The sequence below is a fragment of the Gadus morhua genome, chromosome 16 (genome assembly GCF_902167405.1).
Source record: "Gadus morhua chromosome 16, gadMor3.0, whole genome shotgun sequence".
In the NCBI taxonomy this organism is placed as follows: domain Eukaryota; kingdom Metazoa; phylum Chordata; class Actinopteri; order Gadiformes; family Gadidae; genus Gadus; species Gadus morhua.
Window position 1 is genome coordinate 7,331,358 of NC_044063.1, and position 17,113 is coordinate 7,348,470.

Below are 17,113 nucleotides of genomic sequence, written 5' to 3' on the forward strand. Positions count from 1 at the left end.
CAAAGCTGGTTTCAGCTTTCACATATAATTGATTCATCTCAATTGGTAGGTCAAGCAAGACTTATTCTTACTGAGACTACACATATTTGATAAATAGCATTAACCCAGCGAGGATTTATTCTGATTGAACGTGTTTCTTCAATAACTTTTGTGAGAATTTATCTTGCAAAGTAATTTATACAAAACCCACTCCACCATCCTCCATGAGGTTTCAGAAGACAGGTAAGTGCAAATGTTGTTAGGTTATGCATGTGTGTGTGTGTGCATGTGTGTGTGTTTATGTGTGTATCTCAACAGAGGAAGCCTGGTTATGACACATAACAATTTTCCAAAAGGGGAACCAAACCACTAACCTGGCTTGTTTGGTTGGTGGAGATCTAATCATCTCTGGGGGGACTTGTCTTACAACCCTGTTGTCAACAATATGTTGTTTGGAAGTTGGGGTGGGGTAGGGACTGAGGGGGAGTGGCCTAACCATGGCAACCTACATCTGCCTACAGCAGCACAACTCCTCCCATGCAATCACTCTTTACCTGCACGGCTTCGCAGAGCACCCACAACCCCGCAGACACCTTGCCCTGCCTCAGAGGTGTGCAGAGTCAATCAATATTTCAAGGGAAGAAGACACTTTGAGCTTCAGAACCAACACACGATGAGCAAGACACCGATAGACGGAGACAGGCCCGAACCTGGGTCAGACCAAACTGTGGAACTGGAAGATTTGGATCCAGGGAACGACGAGCTGAGGAGTCCGAGGGGATTGGAATGGCTGCTCATGAAAGACAAGCCGGTTAGAAGCCCTTCCCCCATGGACACCACCGTGGTGGCCGTCACCATAGGGTATGTCTACCTGTTGTTTACCTGAACTAACTGTTCTTGTTCACCTGTGTTCAACTACTGAGCCGTTGCCCAGCCTGAAGGAGCAGTGGGTTGTTGTATTAAGGTGAAATAGACATGGTCTACTTTTATCACATCCTCTCTGAACTGCCAGGTGTCAGGTAACCAGGATGACGCGTTTATGGCAAACATGTTTCTGCTTGTGTTGATTGTAGCTGCAATCGTTGACCCGAGGGAGAAATATCATGTTACGACGCAAAAAATACAGAATATATAATAACCAGCAAACTGATCACACAAAGGAATGTCCAACAATGAGAAATCATGAAATCTTGTTTGGACCAGCTGCCCTTGAACATATTTCTAGCACTAATACAGTCTTGGTTAAAAGAACAAAGACAATTACCTCCTATTACACAAAGGACTAGTTCTAGTGGTCAGGATGATTAAATCCCAGCAAAAAGGTTCTGTGATTGAATGCTGGTCGGCCTCTTGAGAAGATGGGTAACCTGCTCACAATATGGCGCGTGTGTAAATAAAAGAGCAAAAAGTCTCTTTGGATGAAAGCGTCTGGGCCCCGTTTCCCGATAACGATGGATCTTCGCTCGTACGATCATTCTCCCGATGGATCTTGCGATCCATCGATAATTTCTTTGGAGCGTTTCCCGAAACTCCTCTTAACGTGAACGCGCATTCGCTGCACTCACGACGTCGTAGGATTGTAACTGTCTACTGACACGGTGCTTAAATGGGCTCTGTAGGAGGGGGAGACGCAGGAATGTCGCAGGAAAATTGTGTTAAAAAGGGTTAAAATATATCCCCATCAAGGACAACAGCAGAGTAGCCTACGAAAAAAATAGACTGCAATTATATGAATGCTAAAGACATTAAAACACAATTGATTAGGCTTAAACCGACATATATCAGTCCTAATCCTGAATGCACTGTGCGTTTCACGGCATTTTCCCCCCTGAAATAATTCCATATGACAAAAAATTAAAAATAGCTTGTGTGACAACTACATTTATCTTAATGGGCTGATTTCTGAAACATGCTTTGCGCAGCAAAGAGAGCCGACTTAATCTGATTCCGCATAAGGGTTTCCTTGATTGATAATTTGATTGGCTATAAAAGCCCCTCCGGAAATAGGGTAAGGTATGTATTGATGAGGAATACAACGAAGCCCACCGTCTGGCCCGGTGCATCGTTGAGCGCACGATCGGGAGGTGGAAGTTGCGCTTTAGATGCCTTCACAAGTCAGGCGGAGGGCTCCAGTTTTCGCCGGCCAAGTCATGCGCCGTGATATGTGTGACGGCTATGTTGCACAACATTGCAGCTAAGGCTGGGGTGGCATTGCTTGAACCGGAGGACGCTGAGGACGATGACGACGAGGAAGATCGGTGTGAGGACGGCCTCCCTCATAACTACGCGGCTGGTTTTCATGCGCGTCGAAGAGTGATTGAGACTTTTTTTTAACCCCCTCCACCCTCCCACATGTCACTAAACATTCCCGTCAACGTGACCAATCCCCACCATATCCCAGCCTTTTGCCTGCTCCTTTGCTTGTTTTTTATAATTTATTTTATTTCTTTATTTTTAATTTTTTTAATTGTATTTTATTTTGTACATTATTTTATGCTACGTTTTATGAGTAGCCTATGTCAGTCTGCACAAATCCCCCCACTTTCTCTCACACATTTTGAGTGCCCTGCCTGCGCAAACATTTTCTGGACTGTCCCGTTTTATTTTGGCCATTTTAACATCTTTATTAATAAATAAATTAATTAATAATCTTTATTAATTACCAAACTAAGAACATAAAGGCGCAATGCGTTTTACTAAAACGCATCCAATAGACGGAATGTCCGATGGTGTCGCCACTGAGGCTATAGCTGACGATTCTCTTAGAGTCCTACGAGTACCTACGAGCACCCCTGGAGTACTCGTTAGCTACGAGCGTTTTCAAGACGTTCGTTCCCCACGATGCTTTCGGGAAACGCGGTGAAAACTCTACGATGCCCTTTCGACGCACTTCACGATCCACTTAGGCTAACGACGCTTTCGGGAAACGGGGCCCTGCTCAATGACTAAACAGTGTGTTGTTGTTGTTGTCCCACATGGCAGAGAGGAGTTCAGCGCGGTGGAACATGCGTTCAGTGGAAAGTTTACCCGGAGTAAGGTGTTTGAGGCTGCTTCCAGAGGAGACCCTGGCCCCCTAAGCGGCCTGCAGGATTTCCTGCAGCTCCACCATCTGAAGCTCACCAGCCCAGAGTACATAGGCAAGTATGGAGGAGGTGTATCTGTCTGCCGTATTCCCAGGTGGAGAGCAAGGGCTTGGTGGGTAGTTATGTCCCTAGCAACCTGGGCGGTGTTTTCTTACTATATAGCATTCATTTAGCAGACACAGTGATGGCTGGTGCCCTATACCTGCTTTAAAGAAGCAGGTAGGGGCATCTTACTCTAGTACAGGTCTTATTCTGACATCTGGGACAGAACCTTTTGACTATCCTGCCGCTTGGCCTCTTCTGAGATGATGTCATATGAAGGATCAGCATGTAGAAGGTGTGTCGTGATGATGTTGTTTACCTCCAGATGAAGGCAATGGTAAAACAGCCCTTCTGAAAGCCCTTCTAAACCTGAATGACGGAAAAAACGACACCATTCAAGTCCTGCTCGACACATCTGAGAAAAGTGGAGACCTGAAAGAATTTGTCAACGCGGCTTACAATGATGAGCACTTCAAAGGTAGGTCACTCTAGGTCACCTCCTCAAAACCCCAACCAGGGCCCTAAACCTTTAAGTGGGTTTGACCCTTGGGGGAAAGAGCAAAGAAACAATACTAACCATGTAATCACACAGTTACGGACTCACTGTGGTGCGTTTGTTGTTGGTTGTTTTTGAACACACGAAAAGCCCAAACTATGTAAGGTTTCAACTCAATCAGCCGATTCAGCTGAAGGCAGCTGCTCTCAGTCTGAAATGCAGGTGAACATTTGATATGTATATACAATGACTATCCTAGAGAAATGGGTGCACAATTATCGCTCAACTGAACATGAATCTTGAATTGAATTGAATGATCTAAGCAACGCCCTCCCACACGCAAGCACATACAAACACACTGCTGAGTAAGTTAATGCAAACAGAAAGGTGGCGGAAAGCTATTTTTTAACAGCTTCAAACTGTGCCTGTGTTGAAGTCACAGGACTGTGCATGTAGACACACAAAAAGCAACATTCAGGGGACTTTCCAATGCTAATGTCAGCTCTGTCCTGGCTGATCAGCAAAGCAGTGGGTCCAGTGACTCAACCTCAATCGAGATACAGACATCAGAATAGGGCTCGCGATACAGGCCCATACGCATCACAATTGATCAAATCACATAATTTGTGTCACCCCCAAATATCCTGTTTTGCTTGGAAATACGTCCAATTGTTATTTCCAATCCACACATGAATATCACACAACCTGTGTCTCCTCCTGCACCTCCTCTCCCAGGCCAGACGGCCCTGCATGTGGCCATCGAGCGGCGGAGCTTCGATCAGGTGAAGCTCCTGGTGGAGAAAGGAGCAGATGTGCAGGCCAAAGCAAACGGAGCCTTCTTCCAGCTCAATTCAAAACGGGGCTTTTATTTTGGTGAGAGCAACCAAATATTTATATTTCTGAGAAAAACAAATAAGTAACTATCAAAATGGAAATTGATACATTTTCTGCCAATAGACCAATAGAGAAATTGTTTCAGAACCGATATAAAAATGAACGTGAAAAAAAAAGTGAGGAATAAGAATAGCCTTTTGACACTTGCCAAACCCACAGCAGACAAATTGCTATTAAACGTTAAACTCGCCTATCTGACTCTAAAAATGTGTTTCAAACAGGTGAGCTCCCCCTCTCATTGGCAGCCTGCACCAACCAATTAGAGGTGGTCTCCTTCCTCATGGAGAACCAGTACAGGTGTGCTGACAGCCGGGACCACGACTCCCTGGGCAACACGGTGCTTCACGCCCTGGTGGTCATCGCCGACAACACCGTAGAGAACACAGAGTTCATCGTGCGGATGTACGACGAGGTGCTCATCCGGGACACCAGGCTGGCCCTGAAAGGAGAAGTCTCCCTGGAGGCCATCGAGAACAAACATGGCCTGACACCGCTGAAGCTGGCCGCCAAGATGGGGAAGATAGGGGTACGATGGGTTCTTCACAGACGGTTAGGGGCACATGAAATAGGCTTGGTGTAAGGTAAGGGTGAGAGATAGGATTTGGGTTGGAGATCTGGTTAAAGTTAGGATTAGAGATAGTGCAAGGGTTATTTTGGTTAGGTTAAAGGGTTTGGTTTCTGATTCTAAGGTTTGGTTTAAGGATTAGGGTTTCCTATTTGTGTAAGGTTTCAGGGTGTGATTTTTGATTGAATGGTTTGGTATTAGTATCGAGATTGTGTTGGGTTCAGGGTTAGAGATAGTTTTAGGGTAAGAGATAGTATTAGGGTTTATGTTCGATTCCTAACTTGAACACCGGTAGCTCCACCGGTTGGTCAGTTCTTCAGACATACCTCATCTTTCTTTGTGAGACATTGAACCTCCACTGGCTAGATCGAAGAGTTGAAGGACTGGTCTTGTGTGGGGCCGAGTATGATTCAGCCTTGTCTCATCTAATGTCGCTCATGCTTCTGTTGTTCTTTGCTATGCAGCTGTTCAGGTATTTGGTGCAGCGGGAGTTCACAGACGAAGGGACCAAGGGGCTGTCCCGGAAGTTCACTGATTGGATCTACGGGCCCATCCACTCCTCGCTGTACGACATGACCTCCATCGACACCAGCGAGGAAAACTCAGTCCTGGAGATCATTGTCTTTGGGAATGCCATCAAGGTACGGAGGGAAGGTGTTGAGGTGTTCCCCTAACCGTTTTAAATACTTGGCAGGATGGTGGTAGTGATCCATTGAATAGGTTCTGTGAGATGAGTCTCTCCTTGCTATTAACAGAACAAGCTCCGCTGGTCCATTGTTTTTCCAGTGGATTTATCTTTGTACTTAGTTTAGTGGTCTGTCTACTTTTTGTGATCATACATATCAATGATGTAAGGGATTCAATATGTTTGACTTTTGCATGCCTTTTTGTGTACTTATCCTACCTTCAAAATGCTTTTTTGAAGGTAGGATCCTTTATCCTACCTTCATCCTTTATCCTTTATCCATTATCCTGAAATACATTCAGGATAATGTGAAAGTGGATTGTAGATGTAGGGCAATATGTTTCTGGTGTTGTTGCTGACTGAATATCAACCTATGAACTCAGAACCGTCAGGAGATGCTGCAGGTGGAGCCTCTACACAGCCTGCTGGAGGAGAAGTGGGAAAGGTTCGCCCAAAAGTTCTTCCTGGTCAACTTCCTGGTATATCTGGTGTACCTGGGCGTCTTCACCACTGTCGCCTTCTACAGGAAGGAAGGGCAGGTGAGACAGACACCATTACCCATGTTAATCTTAATGTAACGTTTCCATTTAGATGTTCTTCTTTCATGAAAAGTACCTTTACAAGTGAGCTTGAGAATAATCAGAGCAATCCAATCAAAATATGGAAGTAGCTGCAGAAAAACTTCGGGTTATACAAACTCAAAGACACACGAACAAAAGGACAACGTTTCAATGTTCAATCCGTCCGTCTCCTGGTCTTACGACGCTCTCTCTGGCTCGCAGAGAGCGTCTTCCTCCTCTCTCTCTCAACCCCTGACTGAAAGACAAGCAGGCACATAAATACACACTTCCTGATTGGGTCAGATTGCAGACACCTGTCCGCAATCAGACCCCATCACCCCAGCAGACCCGGTGCTCCATACTCCCCCTGCAGGCCAGACGCCGCCCCACCTCCACATACCCCCACCACCCGACACAGGCCGGGGACCCATCCGGCCGTAAACCTACTCCCCCCCCCCCGGGACGGGAGAGGAAGTCTGCCACGACCATCTGCGCCCCTGGCCTGTGGGCCACCCGGAAATTGAAAGGCTGCAACGCCAGGTACCACCGGGTGATCCTCGCGTTGGCATCCTTCATGCGGTGGAGCCACTGGAGGGGGGCGTGGTCGGAGTAGAGGGTGAACTGGCGACCCAGCAGGTAGTAGCGAAGGGCGCCGACCGCCCACCGGATGGCGAGACACTCCTTCTCTACCGTGCTGTACCGACCCTCGCGGTCCGACAGCTTGCGGCTCAGGTACAGCACCGGGCGGTCGGCCCCCTCCACCTGCTGGGTCAGGAACGCGCCCAACCCCCTATCCGACGCGTCTGCCTGGACGGAGAAAGGGAGAGCAAAATTAGGAGCACACAGGACTGCTACCCCACAGAGGGCTGTTTTAATAGCCTCAAACGACACCTGGCATGGCTCCGACCACTGGACTGTATCTGGGGCCCTCTTCCGGGTGAGGTCGGTCAAGGGGCTGGCCAGGTCGGAGAAGTTCGGCACGAACTGCCGATAGTAACCCGCCAGCCCCAGGAACCGCCTCAGCTCCTTCTTGGTCCTGGGTCGAGGGGAGGTGGCGACCGCCGCGGCCTTACCGACCTGCGGCCGGACCTTCCCCCGCCCCAGGTGGAACCCCAGATACTGAATCTCCCTCCGCCCGATCACGCACTTCTTCGGGTTTGCCGTGAGCCCCGCCCGTCTCAGCGACTGAAGGACGGCCGCCACCTGCTGCACATGGTGCCCCCACTCGTCACCATAGATGACGATGTCATCAATGTAGGCAGCAGCATATGCAGCATGAGGCCGTAACACACGGTCCATCAATCGCTGAAACATGGCCGGGGCCCCGAACAACCCGAACGGAAGCACCTTGAACTGGTAAAGACCGAGCGGAGTGGAGAAGGACGTTTTTTCTCGGCTGCCAGTAGCCCTTCGTGCAGTCCAGGGTCATATAATACGTGGCCATGCCAAGCCGGTCCACTAGCTCGTCGATCCGAGGCATCGGGTAGGCATCGAACTTTGACACCGCATTCACCCTACGGTAGTCGACACAGAACCGGACTGACCCGTCCGGCTTCCCCACCAGCACGACGGGACTGCACCAGTCACTGTGGGACTCCTCGACTACGCCCAACTCTAACATTGCTGCCAATTTGCGCCGTACCACGTCTTGCTTGTGGACGGGCAGCCTGTAGGGACGTGTCTGCACCGTTAACCCTGGTTGCGTCTCGATGTTGTGAGTTATTAACGGGGTGCGACCAGGCAGGGGCGAAAAGACGTTGGCGAACTGGAGCTGCAGACTGCCCACGTCCGCCGCCTGACTCCCCGACAGATCCTCTCCTCGGCCGACCGGAGGGACAGGCCCCGGAGTAGGGACTTCCGGTCCGAACTCCTCTCCCTCCGGTAGTGTCGTGGCGAACGCGACCGGGACCACATCAATCCACCTTTTGAGCAGATTGATGTGGTAGATCTGTCGGGAGTCGCCCCGGTCCTGCCCCACTACCTCGTAATCCACGTCCCAGACTCGCCGTGTGACCACAAAGGGACCTTGCCACTTCGCGAGTAATTTGGTGCTAGAGGTGGGCAGCAGAACGAGGACCTTATCCCCCGGTGTAAGATCGCGTAATCTAGTCCCTCTGTCGTACAGGCGTTTCTGATTCTCCTGGGCTTGGTGCAAATGCTCACGTGACATTACCCCGAGTGAGTGGAGCTTTGCACGCAAGTCCATGACGTACTGGATTTCGTTTTTACTGTCGCTGGACCCCTCCACGCAGTTTTCTTTAATGAGGTCCAGGACGCCCCTGGGCCTGCGCCCATAGAGCAACTCGAACGGGGAAAACCCTGTGGAAGCCTGAGGAACTTCCCGTGCCGCAAACAACAGAGGGTCTAGCCATTGATGCCAATATCGAGCATCCTCCAGTACAAACTTCCGGATCATGGACTTCAACGTCCGGTTAAACCGCTCACACAAGCCGTCAGTGGCTGGGTGATAGACGTTCGTGCGGAGGGCCTTGACCTTCAACAACCTGTAAAGTTCCTTCATCATGCGTGACATGGAATTGGTGCCCTGGTCAGTGAGAATCTCTTTTGGGACTCCGACCCACGATATGACATGAAACAACGCCTGCGCAACACTCTTCGCAGAGATATTGCGCAACGGAATTGCTTCCGGTATCGGGTTGCGTAGTCGATCAGGACCAACACAAATCGATACCCCTGTGCGGATCGTTCTAATGGCCCGATAATGTCCATGCCCACGGGATCGAATGGGGCCTCCACCAGGGGAAGGGACCGCAAGTGAGCCCTGGTGATGGCGGGGGGATTCACCAACTGGCACTCGGGGCAGGAGGCGCACCACCTACGCACTTCCGCCCGAATCCCCGGCCAATAGAATCGAGCCATTATCCGGTTTAGTGTCTTCTCGTACCCCAAATGGCCCGCCATTGGGTTGTAATGCGCCGCCTGGAAAATCATTTCCCGGCGGCTCCTGGGTACCAGCAACTGGGTAAAAATCTCCTCACTCTCGGTGTCACGACCCACCCGATAAAGCCTATCCCTAACTACCACAAAGTGTGGGTAAGTCAGCACTGCGTCTGGCTGTACCCTCGAACCATCAATAGCAATCACTCGGTCGAAGGCTGAGCGTAAAGTCGCGTCACGAGACTGCTCGAGGGGGAAATCGTCCACCGGTGGGAATCTCGGCGCTCGGACCTCGGGTTGAGAACCTCCCGCCTCCTCCCCCGATTCCTGATCAGCGTCGGACGCCCTTGCATCGGCACAGAACACAGCGCATGACCTACATGTCCCTATCTGTCGTGTCCGCACCCCCGTAGACTCGCTAACCGCCCCTGGAAACCCAGCCCAATCTAACCCTAGAATCAGGGGGTGCGTGAGGCTCGGACTAACCGCCGCCTTGACTCTATGCGTTTTCCCCCCATAACGAATTTCGATAGGGACCAAGGGATACGTGTGAACATCCCCATGTATACATCTCACCGAAACGCTCGATGCCTCTATCAATGCCTCGGATCGCATGGATCATGGTCTGCATACACCCCGAATCCAACAGCGCCTGGCACGTACCCCGCTGTACCCTCACCGGGATACGGTACGCCTCGCCGGGACCGAGGGGAAGAACCGGGGCACCGGTGACGCGGACGACCTGGCCCACCTCCATCAACGTACAGTCCCGCCGAAGGTGGCCCGGCCGTCTGCACCGCCAACACGCCTCCCCTGCCGTCTGAGTGCCCGTCTGCGGGACGGGGTGGGAAGGTGCACTATGTGCCTGCTCCTGACTGGGACCCCCCCCCCATCTCGCCCTCGGCCCCGGGGTGGGCCTGTCCCGCTGCAGGGCTGCTGCACCGGTCCACGGGCTCGGGATCGGCGGTCGTCGGTCCGACAGCGGGGGAGCCAGGTGGCCCTCCGCGATGTTGACGGCCGCCGAGATACCGGACCCACGTTGATGTTCTGGTCGGAAGCCCCTAGACAAACCTCTCCAGGGCCACCTGCTCCACTATCTCCTCCGGTGTGTTTTTTCCCGGGCCCAGCCACCTCCTCGCCTGGTCCCGCAGCTGCTGGGCGTAGGTGAAGGGCCGGTCGCCGTCGGTGAAGGCCAGGGCCCGGAACAAAAGGACAACGTTTCAATGTTCAATCCGTCCGTCTCCTGGTCTTACGAAGCTCTCTCTGGCTCGCAGAGAGCGTCTTCCTCCTCTCTCTCTCAACCCCTGACTGAAAGACAAGCAGGCACATAGATACACACTTCCTGATTGGGTCAGATTGCAGACACCTGTCCGCAATCAGACCCCATCACCCCAGCAGACCCGGTGCTCCATACTCCCCCTGCAGGACAGACGCCGCCCCACCTCCACACAGTATCTAAAGGATTTAGAACAACAATCCTGTGGATCAAAGGTAGAACCTCTGATCCACAAAGTACTTTCTAAAGTCCTGAGGAACTGTAGTGAAGCTCCCTCACCTTGTCGCTTACAGCCTCCGTTCCCCGTGGAGAACACCCCTCTGGACTGGTTTCGCTGTATCGGGGAGCTGGTCAGTGTGCTGGGGGCAGTCTACTTCTTCATCAAAGCGGTGAGAAGTGTATTCACACAGCCTGGTTCAGTATTCTGCAGGACTGAATTCTAGAAAAAAGTAACGCCAACTCTCAAATTTATTCACCCGACCCACAGATAGTTGATTTCAAGAGGAAACCACCACGCATCAAATCCATGTACATCGATGGATTCAATGAAATATCCTTGTGAGTATCCAAGAAGGAAATGCTCACAATGCAGCAGGTGAAAGCAACATGATGTTACATTGATGTAAATGATTATTCATTAGCAGTCACATAGTTGATAAGGTAGTTTGAGATTGATGCAGTATTGTGTGTGATTCCTGCAGAGACATGTGTGGAAGAGCGAGAGGGAGGCAAGGTGAGGGTTAGGCTATGATTGTGTTATGGTTCGGGTACAAGTTTAGAGTTAGTGGTTAACTGTTGAAAGAGTTAGGTCGAAAGAGTGAATGTTGGTTTAGTGGTAAGACTTAGGGTTTGGTTAGGCTTAAGTTAGTTGTACATTGCGACTCATGTTGTCGACATTTTCGACTCACATTTTCAAGTTGGGGGAACTCAAGAGTGAGAGTTGGGCTCCAAGGTTGGGTTAGGATCTGGGAGATAATCCAGTCAATGTCACATTCCTGTTCTGCTGGATTGTCTCCGATAGCTTCCTGCAGGCCTCACTTCTCCTAGTGTGCACCGTCTTGTATGCGTTCGGGTGGAGGGCGTATGTGGGCCCCTTGGTACTGTCTTTGGCCCTGGCCTGGATCAACCTCCTCTACTTCACTCGGGGCTCAAAGCGCATGGGCATGTACAACGTCATGATACAACGGGTGAGTTGAATTCATTCTGATGTCAGGGTTAAAAAATATTAGACACCCCGGTTGGGCTGGTCCCTTGGGCTGGAGGTTGAGGTGCTGCAAACGCATTGCCACTGTGGACCTCGATGGGAAAGTATTTTTGAGGTAAATAGGAAATATATGATTGCAATTCATCCCAAATAGAAATACACATGAATAGATCTTCAGCTGCTGATTAGAGCAGTGTAAAATCCAACTATTTCCACAATAGTCTACCAAGTATCCTGGCCACCCTCACACCCTTCTCGCTTCAGATCTCTATTTTATTGCACACAGGGAGGTCACTCCAGTGCCACATTGGTTGCAGAAATACTGACTGTGGCAACACTCTGCTAGATTCAGAACATGAATGTTTAGAGGGAGGATTATCTCTGTTATCAAAGTTAAGAGATGTTAAGAGGCTATTGCTATGATGAAGAGTTAGACAAATAACCTTAACCTGGCTTTAATGACCATCTTATTTATTCTTTGCAGATCATATTAAGCGATATAATTTGCTTTCTATTTGTCTATGTGGTCTTTCTCTTTGGATTTTCTGCCGGTAAGAACATTTGACTTAAATGTCACTGTACACTCACATATTAAGCACAGTTAATGACATTTAACGGGAAAAAAGCATCTGGTCAAAGAAAATAAATGCCTTATTGTCTCAACAGCGGTGGTGGCCCTCATAGAGGAGAACCCCCCCGATCACGCGCAGAGCCGTTCCCGGGCGTTCGTGTGCCGAAAACCGACGTACAACAACATCCGCTTCACGGCACTGGAGCTGTTCAAGTTCACCATCGGCATGGGAGACCTGGAGTTCACGGACAACGTGCAGTACATCGAGGTGTTCTACATCCTGCTCATCAGCTACATCGTGCTCACCTACATCCTGCTGCTCAACATGCTCATCGCCCTGATGAGTGACACCGTGGAGAGGGTGTCCCGGGAGAGCGAGAGCATCTGGAGACTGCAGGTAGGACCGGTCCTCCAAGCAGGTCTCGGTGGGAGGAAAAAGATCATGTTTGTTTTCTCTGTGAACCCTTGAATCACCACGTGACGTGAGGTTGTCAAAAGTCTTTCTTGAGTGAAAATAAATCTTCATTCTGAAGGGTTACCTAAAAGGAAAAGCAATTGCTAAATATATATATACAGTATATATACAATATATATAGTATAGATACAATATATATAATCACCTAGATGGTGTTGAGGTTAATGGTTGTGGTAGAACAACAGGATGTTAAAGTCACAACCGTGAACTAACTGAACGACTTAGCAGTCGCTTTTGTCTAAATTGTCTTACAGTGAATCCAGATACATTTTATTAAGGAGCAGGTAGGGGCAAGGTTAGGGCAACTTACCTGATGGATACCTACAGGTTGAATGAAAAACCAGAAGCATTCGGCTGGGGGTCAAACCCCCTAACCACCAATAGACCTTCATGGCCCAGGGTAGGAGATCCTAACACCACTCGCCAGTGCTCCGAGGGTTGAAGGTGTACCACGGCTGTATGTGGTCCCACAGAGGTCTCTGACCATCCTGGACCTGGAGAGAGCACTGCCCCGTTGCCTGAGGGACAGGCTGCAATCCGGCATGATGAAGACCCTGTGTTTGCCCACCGGAAATCGGACATGCTTCAGGTGAGTCACCACAGCAAGGTCATCGGACGAGAGGTCTGAACATCAAAACACACAGTTGCGTCTGACATATATATATATTTTTGGGACTTTTTGTGCACTCAAGTACAGGTGAGTGAGAGACATAGTTAAGGCGGTTAAAGTGACGGAATCAACTCCGGACTTGGTGATCCGGTTTTGTGAAGGGTTCTGTTCTGTGTCCACTAGGTCGCAACCCAATTTAGGTCCCAACCTATAGCTGGTCTACATGGTTTCTATGTTAATGGAATGAGCCACCCCCACATAGTTTCTTTGGGTAAATCATTGTTTGATAATCACATTTTTAAGGGTGGAGGAGGTAAACTGGAAAAAATGGCGGTCGAATCTGGGCATCTTGAAGGAGGAAGAGCCAGAGCTGGAGATGGAACCAGATATCTTGATGATCAGCCCCCGACAAAAACGTATGGATTCACTAACAAATCTTTGGTTTGAGCAATTTAAAATCAATCAACTCAAAGAATAACTTGGTGCCTGTGTTCTTCTTCCAGGGCGTATATGGAACATGGGTCCACTCTTCTCCATGGCTCGTGGCAGAAGATCTGGAAGATCTGATCCCCAACACACCGTCATCTGACCTCCTCTACCGTCAACTGTGCAGAAGCTCCTTGATCTTCAGCACAGTTTCTCTCAAAACTGGGTCCTGACAGTGAACCTGAGTAAAACCAAAACAAGGATACTTGAAAAAAGTCCCAGCCTCCACCAAATAGACATGCCACGGGACACTGTTACTCTGAGGCGAACAAAAAACTATACCTACCTCGGCATCAACATGAACACCACAGGATATTTCAATAAAGCTGTGAATGACCTGAAAGACAAGGCAAGGAGGGACTTTTATGCCATAAAAAGAAACATCAAACTAGTCACCCGAATAAGATCTGGCTCAAAATATTTGATGCAGTTATAGCGCCCAATGCATTCTATGGGTGACACCCTCTATGCAGAATTCTGCAAGTCTATCCTAAGAGTCCAAAGAGGAGGTGAACTGGGAAAAATGGTCGGCGAATTTCGGCATCTTGAAGGAGGAAGAGCCAGAGCTGGAGGGGGAACCGGATCCCTTGTTGATCACTGCCCAACTAAAACTTATGAATTCATTAACACATCTGTGCTTTGAGCAATTGACACAAGAAATAACTTGTTGGCCGTGTTCTTCTTCCAGGACTTTTTTGGAATATAAGCCCACTTTTCGACAAGGTTACTTCCAGAAAATATGGAAGATCTGAGGCCCAATATACCGTCATTTGACCTCCTCAACCTCCTACTGTCTGCTCCTGAAACACCTCAAAGGCTGTTCTTTAACTTACTCATCATCCTTAACTTAACACCTGCCCTAGCTTAGCTCATTACCTTTTACCTAACATCTTACTGTCTCGCCCTGAACTCTCCATTTCCTTAACTAAACATCTCGCAGCCTGTCCCTTTCACTCTGGGACTGGGAGGTGGGACAATTAGGTCCTTTTGGAAACCTTTCGGAACCTAGGTTGTTAGAAATAGTTAGAAATAGTTAGAAAATAAATAAAACCATGGTCTGAATGGAGGACATTATAATGAAATGGAAGGTTATATAGGTTTGGATTGGAGAAAATATAAAATCCTACCTTTCCAAGTAGTAGCACACGTTTTTGCAAACATGTGTAAACTTAAATGGAATCAATGAGCAAGACTCTCTTTTAAAGCATTTTGATCATGATTTATCAAATGATTGTGAGTTCTTCCTGATTCAATATTGATTTGAAATGCATAAGTTGTCTCCTCTTTTTTTATTTGAAAACTGCATTACTTTCTACTACTCAATGCCAAACAAAAAAGCATTAATTTTATGAGACTGTTTTATTTAGCTTGTTTTTAAGATGTCAGCTATTTGTATCTAAATTTATGTCAATCAATTTATGCTGGTTGTGTTCACTTTTTGCCTAAAGTGAATGAATATTGTTGAAATCACTTTTATAGCATTAACTGTTTTTATTGAAGATCGGGCAATTGCATACAAATATTTTTGATTTCCTGTTGATTATTCTTTGCTATCATTGCAAATCACAATTAATTGGTTAGATTAGCCTACAATATCCATCTATTCAACTAGGATAACATAGTGCAATCATACACATATAGTGGATATGGTCATGAACACCCAAAATAGCCCTGACAATTTGGCTAAAAATTAACTGGGGACAACGACTCTGTAAGGCTTTTATTTTTACTCTAGTCACATCTTCACAATTTATTTTCACAGGCATTACTGAAGACCAGATAACTCATGTTCACCAACATAAAACAAGCAATATTTCAAAATAAAAGCCCCCAAAGTCCTTTCAGGGACTGGGGTGGCTCAAAAAGAAGGGCGCTTGTGGAGCATTTCCCCCGGATCGGTTCAGTTCGCAAAGGTGCGGCACGGATCGTGTTTCCACCGCCAAAAGTGGGCGTGACCCAGACTGAGCCGTATTGAGTCGTACTCGTCTCGCAGTACTCCTTCATTGGGGGTACTGAGACGCCTGAAAGGGTGCCGGCAAGTTCAAGCTACACACGCGCTCCGTTGATTGGTCGACAGAATCGCACTTCCGTGCGACAGGGGGATATTAACAAACAAACACATTATCCGCGGGTTAAAACGCCGAAAGCTTCATTTATTGAAAAAGATGTCGCGCAAAAGTTTGCCGTCCTTTTTGGACGTCCTACATAGTTGATATTTGTTCATTGTACGCAGTCTTTTTCCTTGGATTTATTAGCAGGCCACACTCTCGGGCTGCTATGAGGTCACAATGCTAGCGTAGCTGCCGCGGCTATCGCCATCCGGCTTAAACCCCCCCCTATACCATAAGGGTACTGTCTGTGATGGAAGCGCGAGCCATAACTGTGCTGCGCCGAACCGCACCTTCACTACTCCACCAAGCTGCACCGAACTGACCCGCACCCTCTGGTGGCAATGCGCCATTGGTCACTTTGGTCAGTGAGCAGACGGCAAACAGAACAGTCCTATACAACATGCATTGCGACGTTGTCTAGAAATTGTGGCACACTTTGGGACGGTGTCCCATGAAACAGTATCAGTAGTTCAAAGTATTGTGACTTCCCCCCAAAAAACAAGAAAATCCAACAGTAATTCACCTTTAGTGCACCTCTTGTGTGCAAGTAGGCCTACCTAAAGCCTCCAGTCGACCCTCAACACGCACATCCACACACATCACACGCGCCAGCCCTCTGACCCGTTTGGCCCCTGGCAGCACCCGTCCAACACGGAGGCACTTCATAGGACAGCTGTGGAACAGGACTGTGTGGGGGCCCGGCACGGCAGAGCACAGCCACGCTCAGGGAAAGGTTTGATGTCCCTCTGGTCTCAAGTTCACCCCCCCACCGTTGCAACGGTGATTATGAAGAGAGAACTATGCCGCTTTCATGTTTATTTGGACCAGTTTGATAGGATTTGGAAAGATGAGGCAGAGTACTCGTAGTGGATCATCAAGTAGAGGTTAGGGTTAGGGTTAACAGTGGAACAGAGTCAAACCAGGTAGTATGGAAATGGCCACTGAAACAATCCACACACTCACACGCTTCATCTCCCTCAAAAACCAGTGCCAAAGCCGTCTTCCATCATTGTCCGTTTCTCCTGCCCTAAAAAGAGAATGTGCAGAAAATGATAGAACAATGAAAGGAATACAAGATGGGGGTCCCTATTCGTACAGTCCCATTATTTTAGACGCATCCCAGGACAAAGTATTGCTTGCTCAGTCCGGCTGGGGCTTTCAGAAGGGAAAGGTCAACG

The 17,113-nt window shown here is 48.7% G+C and overlaps 1 protein-coding gene across 2 annotated transcripts; it reads left to right on the forward strand.

Annotated features, from left to right (window-relative positions):
* Positions 1-502: 502 nt before the first annotated feature.
* LOC115560796 (transient receptor potential cation channel subfamily V member 1) lies at positions 503-15,294 on the forward strand. 2 transcript variants are annotated; one of them, XM_030380351.1, is made up of 16 exons: positions 503-840; positions 2,962-3,116; positions 3,430-3,582; positions 4,336-4,473; positions 4,716-5,020; positions 5,524-5,700; positions 6,128-6,283; positions 10,628-10,693; positions 10,772-10,867; positions 10,966-11,036; positions 11,500-11,665; positions 12,167-12,233; positions 12,349-12,650; positions 13,202-13,317; positions 13,642-13,754; positions 13,842-15,294. In XM_030380351.1, the coding sequence occupies exons 1-16, from the start codon at positions 653-655 to the stop codon at positions 13,925-13,927; spliced, it is 2,355 nt and encodes a 784-aa protein (XP_030236211.1). In that variant the 5' UTR covers positions 503-652; the 3' UTR covers positions 13,928-15,294. The 2 variants fall into 2 exon arrangements, with proteins under 2 accessions (XP_030236211.1, XP_030236212.1); XM_030380352.1 differs by lacking the exon at positions 10,628-10,693.
* Positions 15,295-17,113: the final 1,819 nt, after the last annotated feature.

Coding starts and splice junctions, on each gene's coding strand:
- LOC115560796 (XM_030380351.1), top strand. CDS start 653: ATGAGCAAGACACCGATAGACGGAGACAGGCCCGAACCTGGGTCAGAC. Junction 11,037..11,499: donor GGATTCAATGAAATATCCTT/GTGAGTATCCAA, acceptor TGTCTCCGATAG/CTTCCTGCAGGCCTCACTTC. Junction 13,318..13,641: donor GGAAATCGGACATGCTTCAG/GTGAGTCACCAC, acceptor CACATTTTTAAG/GGTGGAGGAGGTAAACTGGA.